At 48.2% G+C, this 18,891-nt stretch overlaps 1 protein-coding gene across 1 annotated transcript in view; it reads right to left on the bottom strand.

Moving 5' to 3' along the window:
• Window positions 1-9,521: 9,521 nt before the first annotated feature.
• XYLT1 (xylosyltransferase 1) overlaps window positions 9,522-18,891 on the bottom strand; it is a gene marked incomplete at its 5' end in the record, with an annotated part of 347,438 nt that continues 338,068 nt past the window's right edge. The window contains one exon of the mRNA XM_006146570.3: window positions 9,522-15,911. Within this exon, the coding sequence (XP_006146632.1) occupies window positions 15,589-15,911 (323 nt within the window). The remainder of the gene's footprint in view (window positions 15,912-18,891) is intronic.

The following is an 18,891-nucleotide window of genomic DNA, read 5'->3' as shown; positions in this document are numbered from 1 at the left end:
GTAATGGCCATGTCACTGGACTCCCACGTAGTCGACCGCGGTTTGAGTCCTGGACCCGGTGGCTTAAACTCACGCCGGATGCATGTGCGTGCATGCCCAAGATCCCGAGAGGAGAATGGAGAAGGGATTGCGGTGTGGCCATCCCTCCTGGGGGGTGATTTCTCGCTTTCTATCTCTCTGTCTCTCTCTGTCTGTCTGGCGAGCGCACGCGCCCTATAGCAAAAACCTCTCCAAAAAAAACCACTCTTTTCCAGTATGACCTTCCACCTCTTACCTGAGGTGACATGCTCAGAGCTAGTTAGCAAATCTGAGTAAATATGCTTGGTGGAGAGACAAGAGGATCCGGTGGCTGTGCACAGTTCCAAGTAATAAATAAGTATATCATGTTTAGAGATGCCCTACTGTAGCCCCTGTTACTGTAATCTGTCACCTGAACTGTTGTAGCAGCTTGAGCCCTGGTCTGTTCATCTCCTGTCTTGCCTCCTTTCCAGCCTGATCTTGGCAAAATACCAGGATAAATGTTACAAAGCATGAATATGACCATGTCACTCTTGTGCTGGTGAAAATCCTACATGGTCCTTGAGATAGTAACTCCTCCCTCTCATAGTCATGAGATCCTCCATAACCTGGCCCCTGACAACCTTCCCACTGTTATCACTACTTCTTCACTGTCGCAGTCACTTCTAGTCCATGGACCATGCTTTGGGTAGAGAGAGTTTCAAAGATATCCTATTCCTAGATGAGCTTAATAACCTAGATTGGGAGACATCACTTCATCCAGCTGGCCAGCCCTAGGCCAGCCATGAAGTATTGTTGGCCTAGTCATAGGCTCACCTACAGCGTGCAGGGACACTCTTCCCACCCTGGCTCAGGGCAACTGAGATGCCAAAGACAGTCGAGAAAGAGTCTGTAATATAGGGAGCCTTCCGACCAGGGTGCTTTCAAGGGCTCTGGAAAGTAGCCCTGGGCAGGATCACTCATGTATGTGCAAACAGGTTGTGTGGCTTGAGCAAGGGCCAGAGGAAGTTGGGTAAGCTGCCTGGGACGATCTGGAAAAGAGGTGGGGTGGAGCAGTGGCAGGTGGTGGACTCCTCATCTACCCAGAGAACTCATAAATCCCAGTCCGTCCGTATGGTAGAAGTACAACGTCTGCCAGAGACAGGATCTAGTGAGGGATATATTTGTACTTTTCCTTCCAATTCTTAGGATATACAATTCTAAAGCTCACATTTTAAAGAAAATGGAGTTAATCCAGAGCACTGAGATTTTTCTCTTAATACCTCAGATCCCATTTGTATCCTGTGGCTCGGATTTTAACAAGGTGGGGCACTGGTATATGTATGTGAGATCTTTGGTCTCAGGCTGGCATTGTCTTCTTACCACATGAAAGACCAATATGTAAGCAGAGGGTAATAATGATAATCCCTGTCATTTGAGGGAAGGTTTCACATCCATTTAATCCGGTGGTTCTCAGACTTGAGTGCACATTGGAATCACCCGGGAGCTTTAAAAATTATTGATGCCTGGGCCTTACCTCCAGCAATTTTAATTTAATTGGTCTGCTGTATGGGCTGTACATCAGAATTTTGTTGTTTAAAGTTTATCTCTTTCCTTTTTTAAGAGAGATTTTTGTTATAGGGCAGGTGTGCTTGCTGAAGAGACAGAAAGAGAGAGACAGAAAGCAAGAAATCACCCCCCAGGGGGGATGGCCTCACTGCAATCCTTTCTCCTCCATTCTCCTCTTGGGATCCTGGCCAAATGCACACACACATCTGGTGTTTCGAACTGCTGTATCTGGGACTCAAACTGTGAGTCGACGATGTGGGAGAGCAGTGACAGCCATTACACCATCTGCTGGTTCCTAAAGTTGATCTCCTTCTTGTGTGAGGGGTGTGGAGGGGTGTCAAAAGGATCCTGATACTGGGATCCACCTCTTGTTTCAGCCACGGAGATCTCTGGATGTGAACCCAGAACTTTCCCATGCAGATCATACACTCTACAGAGTGCTCTCCAGAGACAGTGAGAGAAGCGAGAAACCCCAAGGATGGCCATGCCACAATCCCTTTTCCTCTCATCTTCTCCTGAGATTTTAGGTACCCATGCACATGTGCCTGGCATGATTTTCAAGTCACCAGGTCCGGGACTTGAACCATGGTAGGTCATGTGGGAGTCCAAAGCCTTAACCACCATGCCACTTGCTCTCTCCCCATCCCCCCCCAATTGTTTTAGAGTATTTTTTGCTGTAAGGCATGTGTGCTCTCCAGAAAGAGAGAGACAGAGAGACAGAAAGTGAGAAATCACCCCCCTCCCCCAGGGCGGGGATGGCCACACTGCAATCCCTTCTCCTCTGTTCTCCTCTCAGGATCTTGGGCATGCACGCACACGTGCCCGGCGTGAGTTTAAGCCACTGGGTCCGGGACTCAAACCACAGCCGACTACATGGGAGTCCAGTGACATAGCCATTACGCTAACTGCTGGTCCCCAACACCCCAATTTTTAAAATCTCCCCAGGCTATTCTGTTATGTGGCCATGATTAGGAGCCAGTGGCTTACTGTTACATGAACCCTTCACTAATAGATAAGGCAGGTAAGATCTGCTCCCCAACCTCTTTATTTATTTATTTATTTCGAATAGAAAAACCAAATCTCAGAAAATTGAGTGATTGGCTCAAAGTTACAGCCAGTAAATGGGAGGATCGGAACTCAAACCCATGCTGGTTAGTGCTCTCTCGATTTGCGTCACCTCTATTGCTTCCAGGTGAGGAGTATTATGCCTGTTGCAAAGGAGGAGAAGTTGAGGGTTGGAGCAATCAGGTTTCTGGATAGTGTCAAACTTGAAGTTAGGGTGAATTGTGAGTCCTTAATGTCCTTGGATGGCCTCCTGTTCCCAGCCTTTGAAGCTAAGCTTGGGCCAGTACCTATATTAGATGACAAAATTTTGATTTCTTTGATGACAAAGTCAATGTCACCCTCTGCTGAGGCAGGCCATGAATAGTTAAAGTTGGCAGAAAAAACTGCACTTCACTGGACTCAACCCTAGGAAGTCAGCGTTCTTAGTTCTGAGCAATTCTTACTTCTGGAGTTCATCCAAACTGATCTGTGGACCCTTAGACCCCAGCTGCCCACCATCCACTCCCAATTACATCAGCAGATACTTATAATCGAACGAGGCTGAGGCCCGAGATGTTGAGACAATTCCCATGGTGGTCACAGAGACCCCAAAGGTGTTACAAAAAAATGAAAAGCATTATCTAAGGAGTGAAGTCCAAATGTTCAGCCACCACTTGGCCGCCAGGTGCTGTATTAAGTCAGAATATCGGGGACAGAGGCAGGGGAGTATTTTGTGATAATCGTTCTCATAGCCGGCACCAAAGTACCTCGTAGGAGAGAACTATCTAAGTTTAGAACGTAGGAGAGAACTTGGCTTTCTAGTTTTCTGTAAGTATGAAGTGTGAAGACCCCAGGGAGTGGTCTGCAAAGAGGCCATGGAATGAAAAGAGATAATAAGGCATTTGTGGGTGGAGGAAAGTAGGCTGAAGGAGAGAGACAATCAGGAAATGAGAAGAAAGAGACAGAGACATGTCTGGGAGGAGGGGACTCCACAGGCAGGTGGCCAGTGAGAGATTTCCTGGGCTTTTGGGAGTGGAGGCTTCTAAAATGAAATTCTAAATCATTTGAATTGCTCTCATACAATCCACTACCCAAACGCTTTGGTAGAATCTGCTCCCCACATGGCTCCGTGATAGTGTTTTGAAGGATGATAGGATCATGGTACATATTACGAAGGGGTCATATGGTGCAGGAAGGAGAGAAGAGAACCTGCAGAATAGAGGTGTGATGTGTGAAATGAATCAATTTAGTCAAAGTGAAACCCAGAGGAGTGAACTTGACCATCCCCAAGAACCTCCAAAGTGATTAGGGGCAACATGCTCCTTCAGTGTGGGGCGTTTGAGAAAAATTTAACTTGACTCTTAGAAGAAGATGCTACCTCGTCATAAATGGAGGCCCAAGGAACACATCATATTTCAGTCATAAAACCAATGTGGAAATGGAATAAATGTAACGCCCTGAAAAAATTTTGGGCGTAGCAAGTAGTCCAGTTCATTCATTCACTCATCAAACACTGGCACATCATAGAATGTGCTGAAAATATAGACCCACTGTCTCTGCCCAAAAGGAGGCATTTGGAATGTGGAGGCAGGAGGAACTTACTATTATCTCCTATCTCCTGTGTACAGGCACTGGCTATATCTATCAATCATCTATCTATCTACCTAACATATCTCTCTCTCTCTCCACTGGGTCCAGGACTCAAACCGAGGTCGACAACATGGGAGTTCAGTGACATAGCCATTATGCTAGCTGCTGGTCCCTGGGCTATGTATTTCACATGCATTGTCTTTTAAACATTTTCCCAACAACTTTGTATATTGTAATTATAATCCCCAACGGGAACCTGAAGTCCAGAGAGGAATTTGACTCAATCTTAACTCAGCTCATGTATGATGAAACCAATGACTGGACACAGGGTTATTTGATTCCAAAGTGGGAGGAGGAGATCCTTATTTTGGTCAGAGATACTGGAAGATTGGCAGGAACTGGATTAGTCATCATAGTGTGATTTGAAAGGCATTCCCTGCATTTCTCCCGAGTCCTGTCCAACCATCCCTGAAGCCACACAGATCTCCCACCACCAGTGCTTTCTACTACTTAGGTTAAACACTGTTTTCCTGATCAACTACATTTTTTAGAAGCAAAAATGCTTATCAACAAGCCAGGCCACCTCCTCATGAATGGGTTTTCTGGCAAGAGCCTCCTGGGTGTCTTCTGAGGGGACAGATCATGGAAGGCTCAGAATGGAGACTGGGATTGGGGAATGAAGACACTACAACACCGTGGACAGATGTTGCTCTTCATGGCAAGTACACAGGCCCTACTTTCTGCAGCAGGTTAGCATCATCCACCATAATTACCTGAGGGCAGCTGCATGGGCCTTTCTAATGTGTCCTGTGCCCAGTCTGCAAGGATGAAAGGAGAAATTCGTCATGTTGTTCCATAAGCACAAACACCCCACAGCTAATTAAGTGAGGATGAAATTATCTGCACCATCCATGTGATAGTTATTGAAAAAGATTTACGTAAGACAGGTGCAGAGCCCTTCTCCTTAGGGAAGTATAAACAGGAGCTGGGTGGACACGATTTGGGCACTTGAGGAGCAGAAACGAATTGGACTGGCAAGCTAAGCCACTTGGGCCTGGAGTTGGCTGTGGCAGTGGATGGACATCTGTTGTTTTTGTCTGTCTAGCACCATCCTCTCCCTTTGGAGATACCTCGTCTTCTACTCCAATTATGTGACTGAGATGGAGCTGCCAATCGCAGTTTCCTGTCCAATACTCCCCCTCCTCCTGGCCACAGGGGTGGGTGTATGATCTAGACTCAGCCAATCATAGCATCTTGTTTTCCTGACTTTAGTGGTAGGTCCAGTGCTGGGATGTGACCCTTGCTGGCTAGAGCCTTATCTTCTGTCAACGAGGACAAAGAATATTGGTGGTTTATGTTATGGAGTTGGAAAAGATGAGAGTGGGGACTTCTGGGGCTTCCTTTCGCTTCCATGTGGACTCAGCTGTCTGTAGGAGAGAATAGAGTTAAATGAGGGCCAGCAGAGAAGGAGAGGACTGTGAATGTTGAGGCCCTGGTTGCAGTTCTTCAGTCCCCTAAGGTTATCTTTGTTCTTCTACTTTGCATGTTAATCCTGTTATCTTTCATGGTTTCATGGTCTGATAAATTCCCTTTTTGACTGCACTTCTGTGAGTTGGGTTACTGTTACCTGTGAAGGGAAGAACCTTGACTAACATACACATTATGAACATAAAGAAATCGTGTCTGGATACATTTTCTTCTACAAAGTTGACACCTTCCATGTTCCATACAAGTGCTAAGTGGGGACTCGAACTATACACCTGCATGTTTGAGCTAGAAGGGGCCACAGTGATCAGTGGGTTTGCCTCCCCCATTTATTTGGCAGATGAAGGGACTGAGACCCATCACAGGAGAGACTATGATTATGTATCAAATAAGTAGCAGAACTAGGGCTAAAGAAGGCTTAGGTCTCTTCTCTTCAGGTCAGTACTTCTCATCAGTGTAGGGACTGGATGAGGGTCAGATTAACTCAGAATGAACGTACTGGATCAAGAGTCTCTGAACTTGACTTCAGGCTGGCCGTATCTCTTTTGAGTCCCAACTCTAAGTTTCCCTCCTTCTCTTTTTAAAAGTTTATTTATGTCCTCTGAGTAAGAGACAGATAGCACCTTGCCCCCAACATGGTCTTGATGCCATGATCCACCCCCAGTCTCAGCCAGTCCTAGGTTACAGGCACGCGTTTGCCCAGAGTACCCAGGGCTGTCTTCGAAGATGAACCTGGAACCTTGCCAAGTAGATCAGCCTTCCCGAGCATCACTTTTTACCACTGCATCACTTTCTGGCCCCATACATTTCTACTTTCCTGTCTTTCCAAGCCCAGGCAAAGAATGAAGTAGTCTTGGTTTGGTTTCACTCTTAGAGATCCTGCCTAGGACTGACCTTTCAGCAAGCTGGCTAAAGACCTCAAGCCAACGCTACAGAAAACCCTAGCTACTTTCACCAGAATGGGTTTCGAAGCATGGCCATCTTTATATCCCCTTTCCAAAGAGGTTGACTGGAGGGAATGGGAGACATTGCTAAGAGAGAACCTTCTACTCCCTTTTCAACTAGAGCAGCCCTCTCAATCTCCAATTTTTAAGTACCTTGTATATCTTGGGGTTTAATGTACAATTTTGATGGAATAAGGATTCTCTTAAAAGAAAAACAGAAAGACTTAAAATGACTAATTTGATAAACCAACTGTTACTATTCTCTGAACAAAAGGTGACATGTGACAGTTCAAGTAAATGAGTAGGAAAGAAATTCCAATCAACCCTTGAACAAAATAGGCCCAGAAACTTCACCACTGAAGATAAAAAACATGGTTTACTTTACAATAATCCATGTTTTGACACATAATATCAATCAAACGATGGATGTAGAGACAGCATCTTGGACCAATGATACTGTGCTCATATTGTTCACTAATTGAGAAATATGGCCTCATTTATGTGCTCATTCACTAAATAGTCAGCAAATGTCCATATCCCAGGGTGCCTGTGCGAACTACTCAGGGTACCATGATAGACAAGATGGCTACGATTGCTACTCCTATGAGGATTTTGGAAATTTATTCTTTTGTTGCAACTAAATCAACTTTAAGGCAGAGGAGGGGAAAGTTGGTTATAAGGTCAGGCTGGAGAAAGGTTTTTGCAAATGAATCTCTTTAAATATGGAGTCACTCACCTTCTCTCCTGAGCCAAGCTCAAGAAGGCAGAAGTTGTCTATGGCTGTACCACCCTAAATGCACTGAATCTTGTCTGATCTTGGAAGGTAAGCAGGGTTGGGCCTGGTTAATACTTGGATGGGAGATTGCCTAGGAATACTGGGTGATGGAGGCTAAACAAACAAACAAAAAGGCTGGAGCTGACATAGCTCCTATATTTTTGCCCCTTCGTCTATTGAATGAAGAGCTCTATCTTATTTCATTCTGGCTACTAACATTTTATTTGGGTCTCAGTACTACTCTTTGACTCTGAAGGGTGAGAGGCATGTGCGTAGCCCAGCTAGCCAGGTACTCCCAAGCCTTTGCCTGGCCCTCAGAGACCACATATAAACACAATCGCAAGGCAGCCTGAGGATGGAGGAACTGATCCTGCCAATGACTTTTCCAGGTCTCACTGGAGATAAGAAACCTGGTCCTAGACTTGACCACAATGACCAGGGGTGGCTTCAGGCAAATCACTTCACCTACCTGGCTCTTTATCTTCACCCATGGAACGAAGGGGCTAAAATTTGAATTTGCCCCGAGGATCATCTAAATTTCCACTTCTGGATGGATTTGTGAAGGCAAGACTAGATGCTGAAATGAATTCTTCGTGGCATAACAAAATGTTTCTTTCATGCGGTAGTCAATAGGGTGAGTCTGGTCAGGTGGCATTCCTTGTACTTATTCAGAGGCTCAGGCTCCTCCTATGCTGTAGTTCTGTCCTTTATATTGGGGGCTGAATGATGCTTTCAAAAAGAGCAGTAACATAGGCCAATTAGATGAACATGCAAAATCAAGAAGATTCAAAACATTTGTGCTGGCAAATAGGGAAAGGCTGAGAAAGCGGAAGCTCTAGTGGGAAGTTTTATGGGCCAGGATTAGAGGTGCCTTGGTAGCAGATCCATTCCACCTACATCCTATTGGCCTGAAGCCAGTCAGGTGGCCACATCGAAGGGCAAGGCAATCTGGGAAATGTAGTCTAGCTCTGTGATGAAGAGGGAGAGGGAAGAGGTTTGCTAAACAACCAGCCAGTTGGGTGTGTACAGAAAACTGCAGTTTCAGATGGCACTTCCTTTTCACTACCCTCTTTTTCAAGGGTTTAAAAGCATACACCAGGGGAACCAGCAGTTAGCGTAATGGCTATGTCGCTGGACTCCCACGTAGTCGACTGCGGTTCGTGTCCCGGACCCGGTGGCTTAAAACGCACGCCGGGCGCGTGTGCGTGCGTGCCCAAGATCCCGAGAGGAGAATGGAGGAGAAGGGATTGCGGCGTGACCATCCCCCCTGGGGGGTGATTTCTCGCTTTCTGTCTCTATGTCTCTCTCTGTCTGTCTGTGGCGAGCCCACGCGCCCTACAGTGAAAATCTCTCAAAAAAAAAAAAAACAAAAACATACACCAGAAGGTCCAGCCATGGCAGTGCATGCTGGCTGACAGTGCTGCGCGGCAGGCTGAGGCCACATAGGGAGTCCTGGGTGGCATTCTTAGCCCACCCTGAAAGCTGGGCTTAGTGGTACAGGCCTGTACTTAGCAGGCTGAGTCAGGAGGATTGTGACACAGTGAGACCTCGCCTAATATATATGTATATTTAAAATTTAAAATTTGTGTGACTAGCAGATGGTGTAGCAGTTATGTCACTGGACTCCCACATGGCTGTGGTTCGAGTCCCAGACCCAGTGGCTTGAAAATCACACCAGACACATGTGTGTATGTGCCAAAGAGCCCAGAAGGAGCTTAGAGGAGAAGGGGTTGCTGAGTGGCCATTCCCCCTGGGAGTGATTTCTCACTGTGTCTGTCTTTCTCTTCCAGTGAGCACATGCACCCTAAGGCAAAAACTTCTTAAACATGTTTTTGTATCAACCATGGACTTATAGGAAGGTTTTGACAATAAACTGGCTTGGAGATAGGCATGGCCTTTAGGAGGGAATGTGTTCACATTTCCAGGTTTTCCAAGGAGAAGCCCAGTGTATGCCTGTGGTTTCAGCATCCCGTCAGTTGGTGCCTCCTTTAACTCTCAAAAATACCCCGATCTGGATGATAAGTTGTACAGTGCTCTTATCTGTTGTGGTACAGACGACAGAAGAGAACACAAGATTGTGTGAAGAGACACAATGCAAAGACGCCACACAGCCACTGTTCCATAAAGACAGTATTTTTTTTTTTAATTTTAAAATTCTGCATCTGAAAACACAGTATGACAGAAAGCATCTATATACACCTGCAGTGTTTTTGGTATGATACAGTATTTAATACATCCACTGTTTTCTGCAAAAAATTTTGCTTTGTCAGACAGAAACAAACTCCCCTAGACAAAGGAATACAGCTAAGGCACAATTTTGTTGTCGTTGTTGTTTTTCTGCTAAAAGAAAAGACAGAAAAGGTGCAAAAAAGGGGGGGGGTAGGTAATGCAATCATATCTGAGTCACATTCTACCTTGAGAAAAAAGCATTCGGATGATCGAAATTTTGATTATTGGTCAATTTCAGATAGTTCAATATCTCTTAAAATACTCCTTTAAATAAATAGCAAAATATCTACATCTTTCAGTGTGTGCCGTTTGAATTCTCTCTCTTTAAAACTTTATTTACAGATTCTTTTTTTAAAATCAATACATTACAAAATATTTCTGTACAGTTTTATGCATATTATGATCTATAACAAAATAGTTATTTTTAAAAACTATATCACCACGTCTTTGAAAACAATGAGGGGACGTAATAACTTACTGTGAGGCCTCTAAAACAAATACCCAAAGGCTACTGACAACATAATATTTAAAAAAAAAAAAAAAAAAAAAGAATAAAGGACCACAAAGACAATTGCGCTCAATTCCAGTGAATTTCCTATGAAAACCCTGGGGTTGTCTTTGGCCTCCATCAGCACTGGGGCGATGGAAGGGTAAAGGGTAGGGTCTGAAGGTAGGGAGAGGGAGACCCCTAAGAGAACATTACCCCTCCGCTGGGAGTATTTAATGCTATCGCTTTCCAGGCAGGAAGGAGGAAGAGAGACATTGAGAAACTCTCCGGACTCTCCCTTGAAGGAAGTACATAGTCACCCAGTCCTGGGGGAAGGGTCGCTGTGAGCACTCGGTAATTAAGCCCGGCCGCCCGCCAGAGCAGCAAAATGCTCACAGAGTGCTTCAGGAGCGAGGGGAGGTTTACGCGAGCATCCAAGCCTTCATTTTGCCCACAGGACAAATAGAAGACCATTCTTCTTAAAGACCACATTTGTGAGCCATTTCCAGCCATCCGCCCCGCGCAGAGCGGCAGCGCTGGGCCGGAAGGCGCCGCAGAAGCTTCAGCTTGGTCGTGATGTTGGTGAAACCACGAGGGAGCGGGCAGTCAGCTTTCCCAAAATAACGATAAGGCCACATTTCCAAAAGGAGAAACCTAAGGCTTTGTAAAGGAGGGGGGATGGAGGAGCACATCAGAGGCAAATGAGGAGAGAGGGGAGACAGCGTTAGGAGTGGAGTGGCAAGGTGTGGAACCTGCTTTGTGGTGGCGGTGGCGGTGGCAGTGGCGTGTGGAGGCAGAGACGGGGGGAGTCTTCCTAGCCAGGTGGAGAGGGAAGAGAGGCCTCTTTCTCCCTGCACAGGGCTTGGCAAGAACAGAACCAGAGACAACAGGAGGCGCAGACACAGGTGGCGTGCGAAAGCCCTCCTCAGTCTTAAGAGGGTCCTATACAGTATCTTGTTTCCAAGGTTAAAAAAAAAATACTTCTAAGTTAGAGAGAGACACAGAGAGACAAGGAGAGATAGGCAGGGGGGGAAGAAAGAGGGGAGGGGAGACAGAGTGGGGAGAGAAACAGAATTTGCATAGATCGTACATTCAGCTCGAGCAGAGGTGGACACCTTTATTCCCCCCAGGTAAACTTCTCAGCAGACACAATGAGGTAGCGCCTGAGGTTGGCCCATGGACAAAGTAAGACAACTGAGGCAGAAGCAGAGGGCATCCCGTGAGCAAGCACAGCTGCGCGTGGTTTCCAAAGAGGCTTCCAGAGCTGAAGCCAGGGGACTTCCTGGTCCTGGGATCTGGAGAAGCCCGCTGTCCCACACACCTCCCGCATCATCCTGGACCCTTGTCCTAGCCAGGTCTGCCTGGCCAGATGGAGCCCAGGAGTGAACCCTGGCAGATCTGAACCTCCCCATGTCCACACCTCCAAATGCTGTTCCTTTCCCTCAGCACAACCGTCTTGGGACCAGGAGAGCTGAACAAGCCAGCCCTCCTTGGAGGGATGCTCTTGCTGGGAGGATGGCTCGTGGGGTCCCATTCCGTTGAGAGTTCAGTGTGAGCTACTAGCGTATCTCTGCCCTTTCCCATTCTGGTATTTTCCTCCTTCACCAGGCAACGCCTAACCTCATTTTAAACTGCCTCTCCAGAGAGCGCAAGCTGCTGGCCATGCACACATGGAACTGTGGAATTTCTCCTTGTCTACACTGTATTTTTCTTTTTTTTTTTTTTAAATGTAGAAATCAAATCTTTCTATAAAAATTCACGATTTCTGTTTTTTCCTACCCATGGGAAGATTCCACTATACCGTGGTGGCCTGGCTACACGGAATGACAGGCTGGAGCTGCGTGGTGGTCGCTCTTTCTGGATGGAGCACGTGCATGCCAGTCAGACCAGTCTCTACCGCTCCCGTGTGTCTTACACCGATTGCTTCATTCAGTCTATGTCAGTGTGCTGGATCCCACAAGGACTTGTGATCCCTAGATCTGGCCGATCTTCCTGCTGTCTCTAACGCTGAGCATGCTGACAGCTATTTCTAGCAGACCACTCCAGCACGCTGCTGGGGGTTCGGCTGTGCAGAGGGTCTCGGCTTGTGCTCCCTCCTGCCCTCCCGCTCTGCACCTCCTTGGCAGAGAGGCCCAGGTTCCAGCCAGTGTCCTCCTTGCATCTGCAAACTAGAGTACCAGAAGGAGGCGTGGTCTTCGCACATCCGGCCTGCACCCAGAGTAGCAGCCCGTGGTCCTGTGAGGTGGGAGGGCAGTTTGGTCTGGCTCATCCTCTCTAAACTCTATGTCCATTTTCAAAGTGAAACCAACAGTGAGAAACACAGTCAGAATGACTCCTCATCCCACCAGAGAGGACTTTTTCCACAAGAGGAACAAGTGCACTTCTTAGAAGAAGGGGACTTCAGGAATTGCGCACGTACGTCTTAGGGACATGCTGCATGGCCTGGAAAGTGGCCTTGGGAAGGTGGGCTGCCCCCTGAGCACAGTTTCTGCCTGAACGTCATGGGTGGGTAGAAACCCTGAGTGCTGCAGCCTACCGAGGGCTTCTTTCTCCCCACAACCCACAGCCTGGCCACACCGTAAAGCCTTCCTGAGTTTCCAGGGACCGACTGAGCTCGACCCACTGTTGTGCCTCTACAGACTGCAGCAGGGTTTGCTGAGCAAGGCTCGTGCTTTTGAAATCTGCGGGCAGCCACAGCTCAGGGCTGCCTGCCCAATGACCTCCAAAGAATAAATCATTCTCAGATTAAAAAAGAAAAAAGCCATGCCATTTTCCCTGGGAAAACATCACCTTTTCTCAAATCATGCTGGGCTTTGTTTACAATTCTCCTTTACTGACTGTAACATCTGCAAAGCTATTCTGATCCCAAACCAGAAGAGACAGGTGAATATACCATGTGATTTCTCAGCTCCCGGAATTAGGCAGGGTGAAGCCCTGGAGGGGAGGCGAGTTGTCCCCAGAGAGGGCCAGCTCTGCCCTTTCTTCACCTGTTCCCAGATGGAACAAAGTCGGACCTGTCAGCAGGTGCAGGAGGGCCCTGTCTTGGAGTTGGCAGACCTCTCCATGTACATGGGGACCCGCCAGTGCTGAGCTCCCAAAGCCACTGCTGGTAACACTGCAGAGACCATGAACCTTGGTGGCCTGGTAAGGGGGGAAGTGGGAAGGTTCTGCAGGCTGCCTCGACAGCCCTGGGGTACCAGAGGTTGGGGCAGGACGAGGATGTGGCTCCAGAGCCTGTAAAGCTGCTGAGAGAGCAGATGGGTTTTCTGAGAAAGCCACTCTGACAGTAGCTCTCTCCTGGGGTTTCCTGCCTGGGTCTGACCACCCATTTCCTAAGATGGATGTCCCTCAGAAGGAGCCCGCTTCCCTCTGTCATGGTCACATGGTTAGATCGGCTATGGAATGTCATTGATGGAGAAAGCACACGTGGCCCAGCTCTCTGCAGTCAGCACCCCCACCCCTAAGTCTTCAGCTTGTCACATCCCTGTGCCTGGGCAGGAGGCTCAGGAATTCCGAAAGGTCCATAACTGCAGGGACCGATGAGGCTGGCGCTCTGCAGAAGGCAAGCTGAGGCTGCGACACACACCCAGGCACTCACCCCCAGTCTGTGGGCGATGATGCTGGCCAACACCCTCCTCCAGGTGCCCGATATCACTGCTTTACTCTGAGGACAAGAAGAATGTAGGGCAGACACAGAGACAGAAACCAAGGGAGAGACAGAGACAGTAGGGGTGAGAAAGGAGGGGCGGGGGGCCTTTTGTGAATAAAGGCAGCTTCAGTTAGTAAGATAACATAATTGACAAGCTGCAAAAACAGCACCTACTAATTAGTCATGGACTAAAACATATAAATAATAAATATCTAAAGTGTCCCTTCTCTATGTCCTCCGTTGCCAACAGGACATCCTGCCTTGCTGGGCGAGGGAGGGGCAGCACAGCTGACGGGGCACCCATAGCCACTGCGGACCCTTCCAACCCACACTGGGGGAACACGAAGACTGGCTGTTTGGGTGAAGGACAGCTGGCCACCAGGGAGGTGACTTTTCCAAGGGGACCCTGTTGTTCAGGGGTAGGGAGGTGGGATTAGAGAAGGAAGAGGCGCCTGCAGGAAGGGGCTCTCTGGATCAGCAGGGGTGACCCTCCAGGGGACACATGGCAAGGAAACCCACTAGGTTTCTGGTAACTCCAGCAATTTATATAATACTATTTTTAAAAAATGTTTTTTAAAAAACACAACTTTCCCACTTTCTAAAGTCAACGTTCCCACCGCCATGCGGCATGCCCCAACTGACCTGCGGGCCCCTCACACAAGGAAAGGTGTGCCATCAGAAAGCAAATCTGAAATGCTCATTCTCAGAGGTGACAGGTCCGTCCATGTAGTCTGGTCACTCCCAACAGCACAGAGTGTGCAGTTCACATGGGCCCTGCATGGCTGGCCTCAGAGCAGAAGAGCTCTGGCAGCTGTGGGTATTGCTGTGCTGTCCAGCTTGGGAGTTTAGCTCTAAGCACTCTTGAGTGAGTTTCATGGCCATGGTCCCCAAAGCTCCCATTTCCAAGGACCCAACAGGTCATGGTCTTGGTCTCCTATGCGTGGCCAGGACACTCGAGGCTCTGCACATGAGCATCATCGCATTTCTGCTAGTTTGTGTAGCAGCCTTGAGGGAGAGCGATCTGGACCACTGGGCAGGTGGCAGTCACATTTCAGGGTGGACCTTGGCCATGTCACACCAAAAAGCCTTCCCACTCATCTGGTTACTATGGAGAATCATGCAACCCGAGAAGGGCTGGCAGGGGGTGCAGAGCCTTCCCTGGTAGCCCAGGTCCACAACTGGGATTTTCAGTGGCTCCCCACTTCAGGGCAGGCCCCGGAGTTTCCCAGCTAAGAGGAGCAGAAAGATGGGCTAGAGGGCAGGGCTGGAGTTCAAACCCCCTGTCTGGGCAGTGCTTGTCAAACTGGTTTTGCGGAGCCCTTGGGTTCTGAAGAGGTACCTTAGGAGATGCTGGGCAAAGGGACCGCCAGTGGGCTGAGCTTCCAGAGGGAATCTCACTCCTCAGCATCGGCCGGAGCAGCCTGGACTGCATTTGCACCTTACACTTCTACCCATCCTGCGCTCAGTAAACAAAGTTCTGCTGCTCAAAATAAGAATTTGAAAATCACTTGTGTGTGGGAGGAGGGTCAGGTTATTGGAGGGGGAAGACAAGGAACCTGTAGGACTTGAGGCTCAACCAGAGGAGGTGAGACCACCATGGCACTGGGTCTGAGCTTATCCTGCCCCCGGAAGTTGGCTGACCTATGCAGGTCGTTGGCCAACCCTGCTTTGATCTCCAAACTTTCCCTCACCACTCTACAGCCAGGAGAGCCCCCTGCACAGAATGGGCCCCTGGGGTGGGAGGGTAGGGTTCAGGTCCCACTGGCCCCTCTGGCTGCTTTGCCATGAAGATCCTGCTGTGGCCCGCAGGTGCCCAGTGCTACCTGAGCCGGCCATCGGGTTTGACTGCTCCCAGCTCTGACTTGGGGTCAGGGCTGAAGGAGCTCCAGGCCGTCTGGCTGCAGGTCTGCATGACCGGGCAGGCAGTGGGGCCTGTTGTACAGATGTCCATGGCAGTCCACATCCCGCCCACCAGTGAGTCCAGCCAGCCCTCGAGTGCTGTGCCTGTGGAGGCCGCGTTCCTCCGAGCCTGCTCCACCTGGGCGGGGCTGATGGGCAGACTTAAGACAGGGTTCAGGCTCTGGAAGCTCTGCTCCATGTAGGCGCTGCGATGGGGCCCGTTGTGCAGCTTCGATGCCTCCTCTGAAAGTCAAAGGGAAAAATGGCATGATTAGAAGAGCTATGAACTCGGTCCCCGTGAGTGCTGCACTGGGTGTCAGGCACTGCACGACAGTCTCGCAGGGACACTGCTGGCGCAGTGCTCCTTCACAGGTGAAGAACTGAGCCTGGGAAGACGGAGTTCACTCTGGGCGCGGCATGGTGCATTCTTTTATTCATTCAACACATATTTATGAAGCATCTTCAATATCATTCACTCATACAGATTTTTAAGCACCTACTTTGTACAAGACATTCATCCAACACACGTGCACTAAGCATCTATTACCTGCAAGACATTATTTATTTACATACTTGATAAAGATATGTGAAATGCTTGTTAGATGCTGGGCTCTACTCTAGGTGGTGGAGTGAACCAGATAGTCAGGGAGGTTTCAATCCACTGGTGAGAAATTGGCAACAAGGACACGAACAAGTAGGTACATAAGATCGTTTCAAGCGGTGATTCGGGTCATGAAACAAATGAACAGGATGGAGTCCGAGGAGAGGTTGGCAAACTATGGGCCTCAGGCTATATCCGGCCACTACCTGTTTTTATACATAAAGTTTTATTGGAACACAGCCATGCCCATTTGTTTACATGTTGCCCATGGCTGCTTTCGTGCTAATCGGCAGAGGTGAGTTGGTATGGTGAAGACCACATTCTGTCTGCAAAGCTGAAAGTATTTACTTTCTAGCACTTTGCAAAAGAAGTTTATTGACCCAAGTTAGACAGTGGTGGGATGGCCAGGAGGACTACACTGGGGAGGTGATACCTTAGCGGAGTGCCGATTAACGTGGAGGAAGCTACTTACAGATCCTCGGGAAGAGAATTCCAGACAGAGGGTGTAGTGAGTGCAGAGTTAATCAGGCACCTTCCTCCAAATCACACAGTGTGATGGGAGCCAGGGTCTGAACCCAGGTCTGTTGACCTCAGAGCTGGTGAGGAGCTCACCCTGAACTTCGGATAAGTCATGGATTTCTGCTTCCACCGGCCCAAAGCACTGTGCATACGCTGGCAGAGTAAAATGATCCTGGAACACATGAAGGCTGGACCAGAGGGGGCAGTGAGAGAGGTCACCCAGCCCTCTGACAGCTCTACCTTGCTGAGCACCTACTATGTGCCAGCTACTATCTGCACAGCGCTTCATGAAGGAACACAGGTACTGCAGCCTAGCTGTCTGGGTTTGAAGCCTGCATGCCACATACCAAGTGGGTGACTACTGACTTCAACTCCCCGTGCCTCAGTTTCCTTATCAATAAAACGGGAGAGTTACTGATACCTTCCTCAGAGCTTGGATTTGGAGGACTAAATATGCTGACTTACATAAAATGCTTAAAAATGCCCCCTAGCATTTACCAAGTGCTTGGAAAAGTGTGGTTGAGATTAGTATCGCTTATATTACTAGTCCATAACCCTCTCACACACACGTACAACTCTAGGGCTGTTTGCGTGGTGGCTAGGGCACTGGACTCGCACATGGTCAACGCTGCTTCCGGTCCCAGACCTCGTGGCTTGCTTTCTTGTTTTCCCTCTCTCTAATGACTACAGCAAATTAAAATAAATAATAAATAAAAGAAATAATTATTAAAAAATAAAGTATGAAGTTATGCTGGTGCAAAGAATTTCAAAACTTACACGTAGTTTTTTCATAATATGCACTTTCCATGAACGTTTAAAGACCCCTTGTGTTACCTGAATTCAAAATATGCCTTGACTAACACAGATAAGAACATCATTTCCACACTTGCCAGTGCTCCAGGAAACTGAGGGACTATGTCTAGTTTGGAGGGCCACAAGTGGGAGAAAGGAGACCCACAAACCCGGAGCAAATAGTCCGTCTTGCTCTCGTTTAGCAAAGCTTCTCTCCTTCATGGCCATTGTCTATCAATCTGTTCCTAGCCCACCTCTTATGATATCGGCAGACAGCACTGTTTCCAGAGAACAGAGCCTACCGTCTTTGGCCAGGTGCTAATTTCTCCCCTGGATCCTCTCAACACCTCCATTCTGCTCAGAGGAAAAGCTGGTGGGTGGGGAGATACTCGCACTGACCAAAGGCAGGACGTTCAAAGTGAAAAGAGCATCTGACAAGCATTCCAACACTGGGGACAAAATATTGTGGCTGATGCAAAAAAACAAAAAAAACAACCCTCAGAAAAAATGAGGTTAATGTGGGAAATGCTATTACGCCATCAGCTCTTGATGCTCGCCTCTATAATTAAATTTTCCTCAATTCCACCTCATCAGATTTCTTGAGATTACCAGGGACGCATCAATAGCAAATTACTCTTGATGAATCATTTTACAAACTCTATTGCTCCCACCTCTGTGTTCCCCATCACTGGAGCATTGTTAATAAATACAATTAGCAACTCTAGGGGGTTGCTCCCAGTGGGGTGAAAACAACCCCGGGTCATCCTGGGAATGGATGGGAAGAGCTCTATCTTCCTCAGGAACTCCAGAAGGAAACAGTGGAAAGACCAGGCCCAGTGAATGGCCTTGAGCTACTCTCCTGGGGTGGGAGTGGATTCGGGTCAGCCCCTTTGTTCTGTCCTACAGGAGGATCTGAAGGAACGGTTCACCCCTCTTCCACGGTCTGGCTCTGGGACTCCTTAGGGACGTGCATCCAATCAAGGTTCCCTTGGTGGGTGGGTTCTGGTGGGGCTGGTTCTGGAGGGGTGGGCTTCTGCAGGTTCACAGGGAGAGGAGGCATGGGCTTCCATTTCAAGGAAACATGAGCTCTCTCTCTCTCTGCTTGCTCAGTGCAAAGATGTAGCAGGGCCTGACAGTTCACGTCAAGGCTCTCCATTTAAACTCCACGCACCCCCACCTAACATCTGTGTCCACCCTTACCTGTTGCCACTGGCTAAACAGCACCTAGCCTAGAGCTCTTTTTTTTTTTTTTTTTTTTTAAAAAAAAAAAAAAAAAAAAAAAAAAGGGACAACAGTTTCTGTAATGGGTTA

This window comes from Tupaia chinensis, unplaced genomic scaffold, assembly GCF_000334495.1.
Source record: "Tupaia chinensis unplaced genomic scaffold, TupChi_1.0 Scaffold000182_1, whole genome shotgun sequence".
In the NCBI taxonomy this organism is placed as follows: domain Eukaryota; kingdom Metazoa; phylum Chordata; class Mammalia; order Scandentia; family Tupaiidae; genus Tupaia; species Tupaia belangeri.
Note: the sequence above shows the minus strand (reverse complement) of the source record. Positions and strands in the feature narration are given on the sequence as shown.